This window comes from Akanthomyces muscarius, chromosome 5, assembly GCF_028009165.1.
Source record: "Akanthomyces muscarius strain Ve6 chromosome 5, whole genome shotgun sequence".
Taxonomy (NCBI): domain Eukaryota; kingdom Fungi; phylum Ascomycota; class Sordariomycetes; order Hypocreales; family Cordycipitaceae; genus Akanthomyces; species Akanthomyces muscarius.
Genome location: NC_079245.1, coordinates 2675640 through 2691971, shown reverse-complemented (window position 1 = coordinate 2691971; position 16332 = coordinate 2675640). Strand labels below are relative to the sequence as shown.

Here is a 16332-nt window from a genome sequence, read left to right as displayed (position 1 = left end):
AGGATGCTTGAACACATGCCTCAAGAAGTAAAATGTCTATTGTGTATTATACTATGTATATTTCGAGATTCAGCCTCCGTGTTCATCATCTTATTATTTATGCATCGCCGCCAAACTCCTTCTTCCACTTAGAGGTCGCGGCATCCACCTTTTTGCGGTAGCTTTGCTGCGAGTTGCACATTTCCAGATAGACTTCGTATTTGGCATTAAACATCGCCAATTCGCCGGCATCGGTACCCGGCTCGACTAGACGCCCTCGCTTGCTCATGCGGTCCATGATGCTCCAGAGCGACTCAGGTTCGCGACCCTCCTCATTGTGACTGGCAGCTTTGGCACCCAGCATGGCAGCACCGTGCACAACGGCGGCGTGAACATAGCGGGGAATCAAAACTGGCATCCCGCACACGGTAGCCATGAGATTCATCAGAATTGGGTTCTGGCACTGAGAGCCAGACATAAAGATAGATGAGATTTCGTGACCAGACTTGTTCATCTGCTCGATGATCTGGCGCGTCTGGAAGGCGATAAACTCCATGGTAGCGTAGTACCAAAGAGCCAGGTTGTCGGTGCTCTTGTCGCTGTCGAGTCCGATCATTGCACCCTTCATGGAAGGGTCTGCAATGGGAGATCGGTTGCCCCAAAGGTCTCCATAGAAGAAGTGGTGGCGGCCCATATACGACACGGCCGGCGCATTGTTTTTCTCGGCCATGTATTCGAGGTGGGCATTTAGCCAATCGTAAATGTGCTTATCTTCGGCCTTGGCCAGAGCCTGCGTCGCGTTAAAAGCAGGATGGATGTCTAGCATATGTCGGAGCAATTCGCCCGTCGCAGACTGACCACCCTCAGCCATCCAATACTCCGGCAGCAATACATCCCGGTATGGGCCCCAAACGCCGGGAACAAAAACGGGGTTCTTGGACATGGCGAGATGGCAAGTCGAGGTGCCAGCGACGGCGGCAAGCCGGCTGAATGCCTGAGAAAGGTCGTTGTGAGGGACGCTGGCATTGAGCTCGTCGTCGCCAAGATCGACCTTGGCGCCCACGGTTCCAATCCACCCAGCGTAAGCATCGATGACACCGCTACCGACAGCGATGCCTTGGGGGAGACCAAGCTGGTAAGCAGCCTGCTTGCTTAGAGTTCCAACGCATTCACCAGCACTGGCGTATTTTCCATTCTAAAAGAAGTTGGTTAGCTTTTGTTCCCGCCACAACGCGTGCGACCGACGAATTCAGGCTCGATTGAATAGCCGGCAAGTCAAAGTATGAGGACGGGAGAGTGGCTCACCACCTTATCAACGCCACCCATTCGCTTGAAATTGTCCTCAACAAGGTCATTCAGGCCAATAGCGTCATAGAAATCCTCTTGCCAGCCCTTTACACTGCCATCCACACCGACTGGGACGTATCCTTGCTTGCAGACGGTGCTGCAGAAGCTGCGGCTCTCGTTACCCGTAGCAATATGGGTGAGGGCATCGCCAAGGTCGTAAAACTTGGATCGTGCAAAGAGCTCTGGAGGCATGTTGTTCTTGAGCCAGAGAATCTTCGGGATCTCCATTTCGATGCTCATTTTGCCTCCAACGTATTTGAGGAGGTTGTGGTCAGTGCTGTTGATGAGCTCGGTCTCCTCAACAGGTCGGTGGTCGAGCCACAGAATGACGTTTCGATCATTGCCATCGTTCTTGAAGTCAGGCCCGGTAACGGTGATCGGCTCGTCGGTATCGGTTGAGAAGACAGCCAGGGAGCAAGTGGCGTCGAAGCCCATACCCTTAATGGAGTTGGGATCAACCTGAGACTCGCTAACTACCTTGCGGACGCATTCACAGATACACTGCCAGATATCTGTCGTAGATTGTTCCTATTGCGGATGGTATTAGTGCATGGAGCTTGCAATTGAGTTTCAGTGACGTACATAGTAGCCGTTCTGAGGCTGCCATAGCTTAATGTCCTGCGCGGCGAGAGCCTTGATGTCACCAGACTCATCAATAATACAGGCACGAGCAGAGCCTGTGCCAACGTCGATACCAATGTAATGGTCCTAGAAGACGGCCGTTAGTTTTCTGCCACGTTTCTATCGAAGCGATGGAGGGGTTGCAGAGTGGCGGGGCGCTGTGCTAGGTGGCGGAACGATGGAGGGGTAGCTCGGAGAGCATCTTACCAGCTTGGCTGGAGGTCTGTCGCGGGGAGTATAGTCAGTTTCCATGTTGCTTTGAGATATACGACTTCAATTCAAGACGGAAATGTCTGTATGGAATTTTCGGAGGAGGAAAACAGCGCGGCTGGCCGGAAGACGTACTCCATTGGGTTGATGGGCTTGTTATAGGCGTACATGGCGGCAGCTTCGGAGCAGTCCGCTAATTAAGCTCTTTAGATGAGGAATGATATATTCCTGTAGTTGTTTCGCCAATTGAACGCAAGTTTGGACGCTGTGGACTCTGTTGAAAGAAGGACAAATGGACCAAGCTCTCGAATTCTCGAAACGTGGAGGAGTGGAAGAAATAAAGAGGCTCGGGGATTGCGGCAGACAGAATCTTTGGGGGAGGGGAAGAGGTTTGGCGGGGAACTGGGGGCGTGTGCATAACGTGGATGCTGACAGGCCGCTTGAAGCGGAAGTTGCCACTGCGACAGGCGCTGTTGGACGACTGAGGCCGCTGTAAAACAGGTTGCTGGCGGACGGGGAGCTCGGCGATTGCGAGCGAGAGGCTGCGATAGGCCGCAGATTGATGCGCTGTAGGTACCTTGGCGGGTGGCTCTAGAAATTCAGGGCACATTCCGCAGCCGCTAGCAGGCTTTTACAGCGACCGGTACCGGCAATCATAGTGATTACCCCACTGTATCTTCCCCGCTATGCGTTCAATGCTGGGGCACCTCCAGTTTTTCGCCTCAGCAGCACTCATCACTAGCCAGTCAATTTATTTCGCTGCCTAAATACTGGTGCCAATGCTCGATAGTTTGGCTGACGAGATTCTCTGGCCTTCTTTATGATCAGATAGAATTTTCAAGTGGCAAATTGACCTGTGCGGCAGCCGCATTATCCCACACTAGCCCGTGCTGGGTCGTCTGGCGGCAACAGCCTACTGATAAAACAACGTCCACGGTCGCAAAGGCTCGCAAGTTGGTAGCTATGGTTTATTGAGTGTAGAGAACATGGAAAATGAGGTCAACAACGAGGTAGAAATTGAGGCATAGGAGCAGCATATTTCCTAAATGTCACATAGCTGATAATCCTCTAGTACTACCCTGTTTTCTTAACAGCGTCTTGATGCTGACGCGATCTCGCATACAAGACGATAATTTTTATTCGTCACTAAGAATGGTAGTCAGCGGAAAGTTTGCTCGTCACACAAGAGAGCTAGTGTTAGACAAATACTCAATAGCGAAGATGTACTGAGCACTTGGGAGACCATTGTCTCGGAATTGCTACACGTCCATGTTAAGACAAACAGATTTGACATGCACCTAATTGGGCGTACCGAGTCAGCTGAAATATCCCGACGATTGCCGAATTTCCAGGACGCAACAAGCTTGAGACAGATGCACGGCGTTTGTGCCGGTGGTGTAGCTAATATTCCCGAAATCGTTTCTCTGAAAGCCCAAGTATATACAAATGAAGCTTTCCGCTTTCATTACAGACATGAGACTGCTATACAAAGAAGGAGAGAAGGAAGAGAAAGTGGATGGAGGAAATTTGCCTGTTAATGTTCCCGTCAGCTCCGCACGCTGCTGCATGTCTACTGGTATTATCGTGGTGTCGCCAATCTTACACTGGTACAAAAGCTCACAAGAACAAGCCAGGGAGTTTTGTACGAAACTACCGGGTATTAGCAATGTTGACATGGCCCGGTTGGTGTTGGAGGACAAGGCATAGTTAGCGCGGCGTACATGATGCCGAGACATGACGCTCCGCCGCCAGCCGACATGCTGCGTAGAGGCTACGTTAATGTACTTGAGCGTATAATTATCTGGTAGTTTGGGTGAAAAAAAAGATTGAAAAGAAAAAATGTTTCTCGATCAAGAACACGACTCGCAGAAAAACTCTGCGAGTACACATCGTACTGATGTGAGTTTTAGCTGCTATTAGGCACAGTCCTAGGAGCTGAATGTGGCTGGTTTTTGACTAGTTGGCAACGGGGAAAAGTATCCGAGAGCTATTTATCGCGATTAAAACAGGGCAGGTGAAGCAGAGCAAATATACTATGAGATAAAGATGCAGATAAGCGGAGAAGGATGGTGAATAACTCTGGGAAAAAAAGATAAAAAATCTCATCAATAAGGAGTTACTCTCTAATAGTTAGAGTGGCCTCATTTTTAAGATAGCCGTAATGAAGAAGAAGCCGAGGAATTAAATACAAGATGCTGTACGGATAGTACAACAAGCATTACCACATCACATCCCTGTATCCAGCCTATGCAAAATGCGCACGCATGCGCATAGAGAAATGCTTTTAATTTGCAGCCGCAATTACTTGGTTGAATGCAGCTAGTCTTGGCTACGTATCCTAAGACCTGCATATATTGGGCGGCCGGCGGGGACAAAAAAAAAAGAAGTGCTGGCATCGTATGCCACTATAAAAACGGCGTTCCCAGAGTGTAGGCTGTCGGTATAAAAGTCATCTTCAATTGCTATTTCCTACCTCTTTAGCAAGCATTACAAACTGAGAATATATCATCATGCCCGGCCCAATTCCGCTTCGCATGCAGCAAGTGCATCTTGGTCGAGGCCCGCTCGGCCATCTGGTCGTCAACCCAACAGATGAGACACTGAAGGCAGTCTACGCGAGTGAACATGCGGCACAGGAGTCAATTCTGCTCAAAAGATGTCCTGCAGATATCTGGCCGGGTGGGACATCGTACACTTATGGCTGCCCACGACCAATTCTCATGTACAAGCGCCACCACAACCAATTGGTCCTCTTTCACGAGTCCATCGTCATTGCCATAGCAGACATTGTCAAAAGATGGTTTGCAGACAAAGACGCGAGATTCCCTGAGAGGATGCCTCTGCTGAAAGATGAAGAAGAACTTTTGCAGGTATGCTGTAACTCGACAGCCTTGATGAATTGGGGGCCGGTCAGAGGCTGACACAGACTAGTGGCTGGATACGCAAGTCGAACAGGGTAACCTTGCGCCCTATTCGGCAGCGACTCTCGGATCTTGGAGACCTGATTTTCTCGTTGAAGACGACAAAGATGACGAAAACTTTCGTCTTACTGAGATCAATGCCCGATTCTGCTTCAATGGCTTCATGCACGGTAGCTATGGACAGACGGCCCTCGATGGCCTCGGTATGGAGAAGTCAGGACTGGTCGGTGCCGCAGACGGAGAAGAGGTACGATCGCCATGCGGGCGCTGTTGTTGGAATCGTATGCTAACTTGTTGCAGTTTTTCAACGGACTCCTCCGCCTCTTTCGCCATGATCGACCTCTCCATCTTCTGAAGGGCGAAGAGCACGGGATTGACATTGGCATGTTCATTCATGCTGTCCAGCTTCGCCTCGGCGTCACCCCGCGCCTGATAACGCCCAGTGATTTGAGATTGATTCCTGACCCCGAGGATGCCAGTCGCACCATACTCTGCTGCTTGGTAAAATCGTCCCCAAACACTACATCAACGCTAAAGTCGCTAAGCGGAGAGGCGGTGGAAGAGATTCATCAAGTCGGGCTGGAGCTTCGACAGCACGAGCTCGCCGCCCTGGATCCCGAAGTGATGCACCACATCAGCCTGCGCTGCTTCAACGACATGCGCACCATCCTCCTGGTCCACGACAAACGCATGCTGGGCATTATCCAGCAGGAGCTGCCGGCCATGGTGGTCCGTGGCGTCCTGACGGTGGAGCAGGCGCAGGCGCTGGACAGAGGCATCGCGGACACGGCTCTACCCGGGTCGCAGCGCATGCAGGACCTGCTCCACCAGTCTCACGCCGATCCCGCCGTCAAGGACGAATACCTGCTGAAGCCGGTACGCGGCGGCAAGGGAGCGGGGATCGTGTTCGGCGAGGACCTCGACGCGGACCAGTGGCTGGCTGCGCTCCGAGACCTGCAGAGCCCCCGCCTAAATCCTGCAGGTGCCAGCTTCGTGGCACAGCGCAAGGTCGTGCAGCACAACTACGAGCTGGTGCTGAAGCACTCCGGGGAGGTGTGCACGCAGCCTCTGGTCGGGACGTACCACGCCGTGCACGGCGCGTACCTCGGGATTGGCACTTGGCGCAGCAGCGGCGGTCGCATTTGCGCCGTGAGCAGCGGAGGTGCCTGGATCTGCTCCGTGATTAGTCGCGATTGATATGGGCGCCCTATCTCATCTGAATGTAACTGACATGGCCTGATCAATTGACTTGCTTGCTGCTATTCTGCTACAAGTTCCCGTAGGACCATGAGCTTAACGTGCGAGTGACACGAAATTCGCCGGCTGAAAAGAGTAGAGTAGCTCTTTCTTCCAAGGCATTCATCCCATTCGCTTTTACCTGATTAGTTTGCTCCATTTCCATTACTGTAAGACCCGTTAGCATTTATTTTATTCGTACTATGCACCTAGCTGAATATGGGTCGACGCTGCATTGCGGGGTCCTCACTCGGTGTGTAAGTGACCAGCAGCCTGCGGCGACGCACCGACTTTTCGTCTCTAAGCGAGCATTCTACACCAATCAAACAGAACAGGAAGCTGGCAGGCAGATAAGAAATTAAATTAATACCAAGCTTGTTATGCGATCTGATCGACTTCCCATTGCTGTGCGGAGAGAGGTGGCCAGGATGCGATCGGCGACAGGGCAGGGGCCATTCGCCTAATGCACTAAAATCGCGACATACAAGCCGTCTTGGAATAATTTCCTAGCAGCCAAAAGACGAAATCGCATCATCTTCAGGAGAAGGTGCGCGACGCGACGGCAGTTGTCGGCTCTGCAAACTGCCGCACAAAGCTAACAATGGCGTCAACATTGTGTCTCAGATCGCCAACGCCCAGAAGACTATAAGAGCATGAGGCATTGCGAGTCCTTGAACAACTGCCACATCATTGTCGCTACTTTTCTCTTAATACCTTGCTCTTTCAAAATAAAAAATAAAACGAAAAATCACCCCGATTATACAATCTACACACAAAATACACACAAAATGAAGGCCAACACCATTGCCGCCATCATGGCCACTCTCGTTGCCAGCGTCGCCGCTGCCCCGACTGAGAAGCGCGACCTGCCTCTTCTCGGCGGCCACTCCGGCATCATCAAGGGCGTTGGTCCCCTTCTCGACAGCGTCGAGAGCCTCGTGCCTGGTCTTGGTGGCTCTGGTTCGGGACAGGGCGACGACACGGCCGGCTCCATCATCAGCGGCCTCGGCGCTGGTGGTGCTAAATCGCCTCTCGTTTAAATGCAACATTTCAAAAAACTTTCGTTTCGTGGGGCAAATATTGTCCAAATATTTGGATTGGAAAGAGCCCCCCCTTGGCGGCAGCAAGGCACATCTCGGAGTTGGATGCACAAGTTCTCTTCCATAATGTATACCTTTACTTAACTTGGATTAATATTTATATCTTAATCTCAAACACTTTATTTTTGTAAATACCATCCCCGGTGTCTAAGTGATGACCAGGTGTTCACTCAAAGAGAATTCGTAGGCTATGCCGTCTGGACGGCAGCATGGTGGTAGTGACAGCAACAGTTGTAGCAAATCTGCAATAGTAACAACGATAATAACGATAGCGTATGGTTCCCCAACCTATGGCAAGAGAAGCATTCATTCCTTTACACAGCGACACAATTTGCTTCCCATCCGCTGCGTCTCTCAAAGTCTTGGCTGAAGCCTCCAGTGCAGAAGATTAGTTGTACATGCCGAGAATCTCGCCAACAACGCTGCGATACAGACCCTTCGGGTCGAATTCGTCCTTGACAGCCTTGAAGCGGGCAAGGAACTGTAAATTTAGAAACGTTAGACCTGATCTAGAGTATTGATAATGATGGGAAAAACTCGTACCGATTTGTCCAAGTTTTTAACGGCACGCCTCAAAACGTCGCGTGTGTTTTTAGTCCAATGTGGGCGACATGGAAATTCATCGATGAGAGTGCTGGCAAGTCGAATGTCTAGCAGATGTCAGGTGCAAAGTACAAAACGTTTGCAAACAAAGCCAGAGGAACGATGGAAAAAGAATAACACGTTCACGAACTGACTCACAAAAATCTTCATTGAACCGCTTGTGGTCGCCAACCGCAGGGCGATACGTCGGGAAGTCAAACATAATGGCACCCTTACTCCAGTCCTGGCCATCTTTTGTGCCTGTCGTGACCTGGCCCAGAAAGTCAAAATTGGCCTTGCCAAATTTGATGTTGATGCCGCTCCTGTACGTGGCCGTCATCCAGATCAGCTTCTTCTCCTCCTCGTCAAAGAGCTCTCGCACACGCTTCAGCATCTCATTGGCACGCGTGACGGGAAACGCAAGCTCAAGCGTGTAACCTCGCAAGCCATAGTCCCACTCGGGTTTCTGATTCGGGTAGAGCCCGCCGATGAGCATGTCGTAGTTGGATCCGTAGACGGGCCATTCGGTGACGGCTGCGTCGGTCACCTTGTCGTGGAAGTTGGGCTTGTCCCAGATATCGAAAAAGGTGGCTTCGGCAATCCAGTTGGACGATTGGACGTACTTGCCGCTATCGAGGAGGATGTGAGCGGCAGTCGCCTCGAGGGCCGTGATGGAAAAGGTGGACTGGAAGCCGTTCTGGGAGGATGTGTTGTCGGGGATGACGTCGTAATAGCGCCAGTGAAACTTGCGCTTGTACGGCCACCACTATTATGAATGTCAGGGGATATCTCGGAGAAAGTCTGCTGTGAAACATACCCAGAAGTTGGCTGTCATGTATGGGGAAATCATGCCATAAATATCGCCGTCAAGTACATCTTTTTCGTCGAGACTAACAACGATCAGTTCTGTAAGTTATCTGGGTAGTGGACATAGCTCACGTCTTCTGCATAGCGTATACCTTGGTCTCCGGGTATATTTTCATCTTCAATCTCACGATGACGCCTAGCAAACCTAATGACGTTGACGCCGCCAGCCATGTATCGTCGTCCTCGTTCTTTTCAATGTGGCGCACCTCGCCAGAACCGTCCACAATATCCATGGCCAGCACGCCGCCGACGACTGCAGCATCCTCGCGGATCGAGGTTCTATGCGCACCCATGGCCACGCTGCCGCCGACCGAGATGTTCCAATTCACCAGCCCAGTGCCGATATTGGCACCGCGCACATGCAAGTATTCTGCGAGCTGGAAAAAGGTCACGCCGCCCTCAATGATAACCGTGCCCTCGCTCGCACCCTTCTCGAGCGAAAAGTCGGAAATTCTGTTGAGATATTCGGTGCGAATAATCATCGTGGCATCGTCAGAGCACTGAGTATCGTACCACATGTGACCCTTCCCTCCGGCTCTCAACTGCACGCCTCCTCCAGCGGCGGCATTCTTGACTAGAGTCTGTACCTCGGCGACAGAACAGGCATCACGAACCTCTGTAACGTTGTGGCACGACGGAAAGCCCTCGCCATCGAAAGTGTAGTATTCGAATGCCGCACAGAAGCTAGCGCAGCCCGTCAGCACGGCCAGTATTTTTGCGAAATGCATCATGCTAGCTTCGACCGTGTTAGTCGTTAGTCGCCCTGCAGGATTATAGTGCGATTACGGCGGTATATATATAGCAATTTCTCCTTATGTGTGCCACATACCTTTTTTTCTTCGCTTTAAAAAATACGTGCCATAGTGTGTAATCGATACCTGACTCTTTGCAGGCTTTGAGTATAAGCTTTCGGTAACTTTCATTGTGACTCTCGCCGTTGCCACTTGTGCGCCCGTGATCACAAGATGATCGACCACGGGCGAACATCTAACTCGTGACGTTCCTGGCGCCCGTACCCGCTTTGCATTTGTCCCTGGTACCACGCGCCTCTGTCGTAAACTCAATCGGGTCAGTATCTCTCGCGAACATTGAGTCTCGTGAACTATCGAGTAAATCAAGTGGGGTGTAATTAACTCGCATCTGCTGATGGCTTGTCGCGGCCGGTCCAGTGGCCCCGAAACTAGGCATCCTCAAGAACGCAGCCACACAATGGCGGCGTATTCGGTGAGTTGGAATAGAGTGCCCACCCCTGTCATCATTTATATATGCTTAAATTGAACCTACCCTTATTTAATGCCAGTTTGAGCTTGTGTATCAGTTCCTAGAACGCACGTCACCAAACCATTGTCTTCCCCCATTCACTGCATCGTTCGTTCATATTCCGTGCCCTTTTCTCAGATCGTGCAACACTTACGTGGCAGCCACTCTGCCTACAGAACATCCAAATCTCATATTCATTCCTTCTGTCAGCCTAGAGGGATTGCTTTCCTTCCAAAAGCTACACCCAACTCTCGATTATTCTTTCCAACATTCCAATTCCAACCCTCACACTTGAACTCGAAAAGTTCCAAGCTACTAATTCTCACCGCGCTGTCTCAAACAGTCAAAATAGGCGATGAGGGTGCACATTAGGCAAAAAATGCCTAGTATCTCTCGTATAACATTGTGTTTGTTCAACCGTATTGAAGAAAAACTGGCCAAACCTCTGAAACGAGCATGTGACTGCCACACAATCATGCCGAATTGGTAGGTGGTCGTACATTCGTGTATTTGTACACCTACTGACGTACGAATAACTGTATGAGAACATCTCAGTATAAGAATGTTTTTTTTTTTTCCCTTTTTCAGATTTTGTCAAAAGTCTCATGTGGAAAGAGTGCAGAGCCAAGTTCGGGAAAGAAGTTGTCGCGTAGACTAAGGCAGCCTTACCTTGTCATCGTATCACAATACTTGAAAATCGAAGATTTCACCCATTTGCATTCGCAACCTCCAGGTGGGCATTGCTAGGGCACGAGCATTAATATTAAATAGTAAAGCAAATATTCGAGTCCAGCGACGTCGATTTTGTCATTCACAAGCGCACAGAGCCATGTAAAAGAACGAATGCTTTTTTGCTACAATCTAAGGTATTATGCGGGTATTTGCCCTAACAAGCCGTAAAAAATAAATGACATAGATGAAGGTACCGAATAACAGACTTCTATAGCGACGTCGTCACACATCTTTAATACATCTCGCACCACAATATTTAGGCGGAGACAGGCTTGGTTTCAACAGGCTTAGTCTCAACGGCAGCCTCAATATCGTGGGGACGAGTGGCGTAGTCGTCCTCGCCGGACAGCTCCTCGAGAGTCTTGCGGGCTGTCTCGGGAATGAGAAGGGTAGTACCACAGCCGAGAAGCATGAAGAGGGCAAAGATCTCGAGGACGTGGTCGAGCCAAGGGGAAGCGTTGGTCTTGGTAGCGCCACGGGTACGGAGACTGGCGATGGCACCCTGGCCGATGATGGAGCCAATCTTGCCGGAGGCGGCAGAGATACCGTGAGAGGTAGAACGGTAGCGGGTAGGGAAGACTTCACCAGGAACGATGAAGGTGGTGGCGTTGGGGCCAAAGTTGAAGAAGAACTGGGCAACGACGTAGATGGCGAGCAGGCCGTTGGGGGAGAGGTGGTGGTAGGCAAAGCCCATGACAATGAAGAGAATGGTGAGGATAATGAAACCGCCCATCTGAATGGGCTTACGGCCCAGGGTATCGATGGTGGCAACAGAGACCCAGTAGCCGGGGACGGCACCAGCGCAGACGATGATGACGTTGCCGACAGCAGTGTTGTAAAGGAGCTGGTAGACGTTCTTGACGTGGCCGGAGGAGGTAGAGTAGCCGATAGCCTCAAGAATGGTACCATTGTTTAGGGAAAGACCATAGAAAGCGACATCAAGACAGAACCAAGAACCAGCGGTTCCGAGAAGGAGGAGACCGTTCTTGAGCTTGCCATAGTGGCGGCAGAAGTCGCGGAAGCTGGCCTTGGGGACCTCGAGGCCCTTCTCAGCCTGCTTGTGAGCTTCGGCACGGACAACTTGATCGGTATCACCCTCGTGCTTGCCCTTCATATAAGCCTTGACGTCGGCGTCGGCCTGCTCGACATCGCGAGCAACATCGAAAGTATAACGGGGGGTCTCGGGAATGGTAAGACGGTCTGGAAGAAGAGAGGTCAGCAGTGTATCAAGACGATCACAGTGCGTGCAGGCGCTAGTAACAGTTAAACACTTACAGTACAGGGCAATGCAGGCGGGAACAACACCACAGCCAATGAGTGTTCTCCACATCTTGTCGACGGCGACCTGGCAATCACCAGTGCAGTGAGCGACATCCTTGGCGCCCTCAAGAGCGTGCTTGAAGCCAAGAGTGACGAACAGCATGACGAGAGCAGCGGCGAGCTGACCGAAGCCTTGCATGGCGAAAACGGCACCCATCATGGCACCACGCCACTTGGTGGTAGCAAACCTGGGATTTGTTGTTAGCGAAGCCGTACCACAACCGCAACCACCAACTAGGAAGTCACGAAAAAATAAATTTGGTACTTACTCGGAAGTAATAATGGACGACAGAGGGTAGTCGCCACCAATGCCAATGCCCATGATGACCTGTTTTTTTCTCCAATTAGTGCCAGTAAAGGATGTAGGAGGTCGCAATGAGACTTACACGCCAGAAGATGATGAGACCAACAATGTCGACGGCAGGGCCGCCAGCAGTAAGAGACTGGGCAAGAGAGGCAAAGATGATGACCATGAGCTCAAGACCGTACATGCGCTTACGTCCGACAATATCGGCAAGCATACCAAACCCCAGCTGGCCAACAACGGTACCAGCAGAGGTGGCCAGCTTGATGGCATTGTCAGAGGAAGCAGGCATCTTTCCAGTGCCTGGGTAGTAGACAATACCCAGCATAATGGTCAGCATAGAGGCAGTGAAGATGTCGTACGAGTCAGTGAAGAAACCGACACCGGCGACGACACAGGCGCGGACATGGTACCAGCCAAAAGGAGCCTTGTCGATCTCGGCCAGCGCCAATCTCCTTCTCTCCGAAAGGTCAGATACGTGGGCGTATTGGTTGTTCCAGTTCGTGTACGCAGAGTTACCACCAGATGTCTTGCCAAAGTTGGCGACAGTGCTGGTGTGCTGGGTGTCATCTCCAGAACTCATCGTGGCGGATGGGTGGGTATATCAAAAAGGAGTGAAGAAGAGCAAAAGATCTGCCAAGTTGCCAAGGTCGATTGCCAAGGTGCTAGTCTTGCAGAAAAAGAGAGAAGGAGAGGAAGGAAGGTGGGTGCCAAGGGGATCTTCTTATATTATGCATGGAGAGATGAGCTGAGGCAAGCAGTCGTGTGTGTTGTAGGGCCCTAGGGGCCGCTCCAGACCGGGGGGTACCACGCCGATAGCAGCGTGGGCTCAACGTAGCATGCCCATCAACGGAGCTTTGTGAATGGCTCGGGGCTGGGAAAGATGGCGCGCATGACCCATGCAGCTGCTGGATCGCCTAGTGATTTCTTTCCTCTACGACTTGTTCCCGGACAGCGCGAGGCAGAGAGACACGCGAGACTAGCGGAAGGGGAAGAAGATGGATGGAGGATGGGTGGGCAGCCGGGGCGGACAGACAGGCCAGTCTGAGGTCTAGCGGCGGAAACGAGGCGTTTATGGATGGGGTCGAACGGTAAGAATACAACGCAGCAGCAGCATTGGCCGAGCCCACAACGGGGTTCGTGCGGGCAAAAGGGCGAAGAAAGACTATTAAACGATGGGCGAATTATGCGTAACACAGAGGTAATTGTCAGCTACGAGGCTCATGTAAGTGCTGTCTGAAGGGGTGTGTGTGGTTGACGGCGGGCGCCAACGGCCTAGGCCTGTTTGGGCAGCCGCTAGTAAATAAAGATGAGATTGGGCCAGTGAGAGATCGGGAATGCGACACGTTGTTGACGCCACAGCTTGCCGTCTTTCCCATGGCCGCCCCTCCATGCATTGTCGGTAGCGAAAGAGGCTTCTTGGCAGCCGATTGGCCAAGAGATGCGTTTGCGGGGGTCAAGAGACGGGGCGTTCGCTGATAATAATGGTTTCTTCTGTGGTCTCTTTCATTTCTTGTCAAGCTTGCGACTGTTGCAAGTGGTGCTACAGCCTCTTGCGCGGCCTCGCGTAGAGCCATTTTCGACTCAGGCTACTAAGCTGACTCATTGGTCCATGGACAGAAACCTGCCCTGCAGGGTCCAGCGGCCTTGGTTTTAGCACTCCTCCTATGCTCGTTTTACTTTACTAATTAGTTTATTCTATTTCCGATATTTCTCCTGCAGCTGTCTGACCAGCAACGCACTAGGGTGTGCCTCATCGCCGCCTCGCGTCTCGCATGTCAAGCCCATTGGCCGTCACCTCTGGCTCCTCATTCCCTTTCAGGCCACCGAAGTCTCTCAATAGTTCTCGCCTGATTTGTCTTTCGGTCGATGTCCTGGGCAGCCTCTGCATACGCGTGCTATGCGCCCGCGTTGCCTCTTTGCTCCGTTACCCTCCAAACTTACCATGCCATGACTATTCTCGTCCGCTGCATCCCCTCCTCCCGCCTCACGCGCGTTCTCAGCTGCTTCTCCCCCCGTTCTTCGTCTAGGCCCGGTCTTACTTTCGGTTGACCCGGTCCCCGCTTTGCTCCTCCAACGTCCAGGTCCTGTCGTTCCATTGCAGACGCCCCAGGACCTTCACCCAACTAGTTCGACAGTGTACACTCCACACTCACCCACGTGGGCGACTACCTGTCGCGGATTGCAGGCTTTGACTTCTTCAGCTGCGTGGCTGTCCCTTTGTCTAGACTCGGCTGTACTGCCAATTATAGCATCCGGTTGTCACCGGTGACTTTTTTTTTTTTCGATTTTCTTGTCTCGGGCTTAAGTGTCGCGCGACTGACGACAAGAAGGCTCCCGAGGCACATGAGCAACACTGACTGGTCTCTCTACCTATACCTCGTAACCGCCACTTTTCATTCTTCGCTGTTAGTTCTGTCAATATCCCACCAATATTATACCGCCAGTCAATTGACACCAAAATGTCGACAACGCAGACCCAAATGGCGCCCGCTGAGGTCACCACGGCTGCCAACGAGCCGCAGATCCCCGAGCTCACATACACGGTCGCGCAGACCACCGAAGAAAAGCGCGATGCTTTGCGCCTGGTCGCAGACACAATTGCGCAACAGCGCCAGGTTGCCTCCACCACCATCATCTTCCACCCGGGTGTTTTGGGTCCCTTTGTTGCTATCCTATCTGGGCTCGTTTACCGCAGCGGCCGCGACTGGATTGGCGCCGTCATCCTAGTCTCTGGCGTCATTGTTGCCTACCTTGCATCTGTGCAGTACTACACGTACTTTTATTTGCAGCGCGCCGAGAACTTCAACTGGAGGGATTTCATCACGCCTTCGGCCGACAAGCCTGATCAGCAAGACACAGTCCTGTTCGCTCGCTACGGCGACAACATAATTGCGACCGTGGTCTTGCGCATTGAAGAAGCTGAGAAATCGCACAAGACAGCCTCGCAGCGGCGCGGAAAAGGATCGGCCGCTCATATTCGGGCGTGGGCCACGCGCCTGCGCTACAGGGGCACGGGCATTGGCGGTGATATGCTGCGCGAGGCCGTAGCCCTCGCCCGCTCCTCGCTGGGCCCGGCGGCCACTATTGAATTCAGCTACCCTCATGCCCACACCGTCGATACCACGAGACACTTCACTGCGCCGTTTGCGCGACGCGAGGAGAGAGCACAGCAAGCTCTAGCGCAGGCGATCAAGGACGTTGACGCGGCAGCCGATCGATGAGCAGAACGCTGTCGTATACTGTACCCTAACAATTCATATATATCATAATAGATTTCCCAGCGATACTCGTCAACTATCACGTCTTTGAGCCTGTCCGCTGAAGAAAGTAGGCATTTTGAGTTTGAAGAAGCATATCCAAGACAGCAATGCCTCACCCGGTCGACTAATAAGCCTATGCCGTTCTCCACGTACGTCGAATCAGCCTACCAACCACTAATCTATAAAAAAAGGGTTACCAACCAACCTAGCTGCTTGGGATTTACTACTGTAGTGATAGATGAGAATATTCCTGCCAATTTGGGATAATTGATAACGAGGAGCATTTGTAAGTGAGTGTTGGCCCCCCCTGTCAGCGCCCGCCGCCTCTTTGACACCATCGTCTTGGCATGCAGCCACGCATCGCCCACGATGTTTTTATGGCGTGCTTGGCAGCCGTCTCGGCCCGTCTTGGCTGCAGATCAGAGACCTTGGTGTCGATCATGGAAAAAAAGCCGTGCATAGCTTTCTCGCTTCGATCGCGGCATTCTCTGCGAATTGAGGCCAACCTCTGCATTTCTTTCCTGAAATAATATAATCTTGGCAATGCTACGTGCATTCGTACAAGTCACTGTAGCAAACCCCTACCCTGT

General features: G+C 51.8%; 7 protein-coding genes across 7 annotated transcripts; 3 read left to right on the top strand and 4 right to left on the bottom strand.

The window, feature by feature from the left end:
- Positions 1 to 97: 97 nt before the first annotated feature.
- Positions 98 to 2327, bottom strand: LMH87_010199 (uncharacterized protein; the record flags this gene model as incomplete). Its single annotated transcript, XM_056197322.1, has 5 exons — positions 98 to 1174; positions 1285 to 1854; positions 1909 to 2034; positions 2155 to 2170; positions 2293 to 2327. 5 exons carry the CDS (start codon positions 2325 to 2327, stop codon positions 98 to 100), a joined length of 1824 nt encoding a protein of 607 aa, XP_056054383.1.
- A 973-nt stretch (positions 2328 to 3300) lies between these two features.
- Positions 3301 to 3916, bottom strand: LMH87_010198 (uncharacterized protein; the record flags this gene model as incomplete). The annotated part of the gene is made up of 5 exons (XM_056197321.1): positions 3301 to 3303; positions 3470 to 3581; positions 3631 to 3688; positions 3761 to 3807; positions 3879 to 3916. The coding sequence occupies 5 exons, from the start codon at positions 3914 to 3916 to the stop codon at positions 3301 to 3303; spliced, it is 258 nt and encodes an 85-aa protein (XP_056054382.1).
- A 775-nt stretch (positions 3917 to 4691) lies between these two features.
- Positions 4692 to 6275, top strand: LMH87_010197 (uncharacterized protein; the record flags this gene model as incomplete). Its single annotated transcript, XM_056197320.1, has 3 exons — positions 4692 to 5027; positions 5089 to 5325; positions 5379 to 6275. The coding sequence occupies 3 exons, from the start codon at positions 4692 to 4694 to the stop codon at positions 6273 to 6275; spliced, it is 1470 nt and encodes a 489-aa protein (XP_056054381.1).
- An 827-nt stretch (positions 6276 to 7102) lies between these two features.
- On the top strand, positions 7103 to 7354 carry LMH87_010196 (uncharacterized protein; the record flags this gene model as incomplete). The annotated part of the gene is made up of 1 exon (XM_056197319.1): positions 7103 to 7354. The coding sequence occupies one exon, from the start codon at positions 7103 to 7105 to the stop codon at positions 7352 to 7354; it is 252 nt and encodes an 83-aa protein (XP_056054380.1).
- Positions 7355 to 7802: 448 nt separating this feature from the next.
- Positions 7803 to 9786, bottom strand: LMH87_010195 (uncharacterized protein; the record flags this gene model as incomplete). Its single annotated transcript, XM_056197318.1, has 6 exons — positions 7803 to 7895; positions 7958 to 8064; positions 8156 to 8762; positions 8814 to 8886; positions 8936 to 9599; positions 9693 to 9786. 6 exons carry the CDS (start codon positions 9784 to 9786, stop codon positions 7803 to 7805), a joined length of 1638 nt encoding a protein of 545 aa, XP_056054379.1.
- Positions 9787 to 11111: 1325 nt separating this feature from the next.
- LMH87_010194 (uncharacterized protein) lies at positions 11112 to 13062 on the bottom strand (the record flags this gene model as incomplete). The annotated part of the gene is made up of 4 exons (XM_056197317.1): positions 11112 to 12055; positions 12131 to 12363; positions 12445 to 12503; positions 12562 to 13062. The coding sequence occupies 4 exons, from the start codon at positions 13060 to 13062 to the stop codon at positions 11112 to 11114; spliced, it is 1737 nt and encodes a 578-aa protein (XP_056054378.1).
- Positions 13063 to 14941: 1879 nt separating this feature from the next.
- LMH87_010193 (uncharacterized protein) lies at positions 14942 to 15703 on the top strand (the record flags this gene model as incomplete). The annotated part of the gene is made up of 1 exon (XM_056197316.1): positions 14942 to 15703. The coding sequence occupies one exon, from the start codon at positions 14942 to 14944 to the stop codon at positions 15701 to 15703; it is 762 nt and encodes a 253-aa protein (XP_056054377.1).
- Positions 15704 to 16332: the final 629 nt, after the last annotated feature.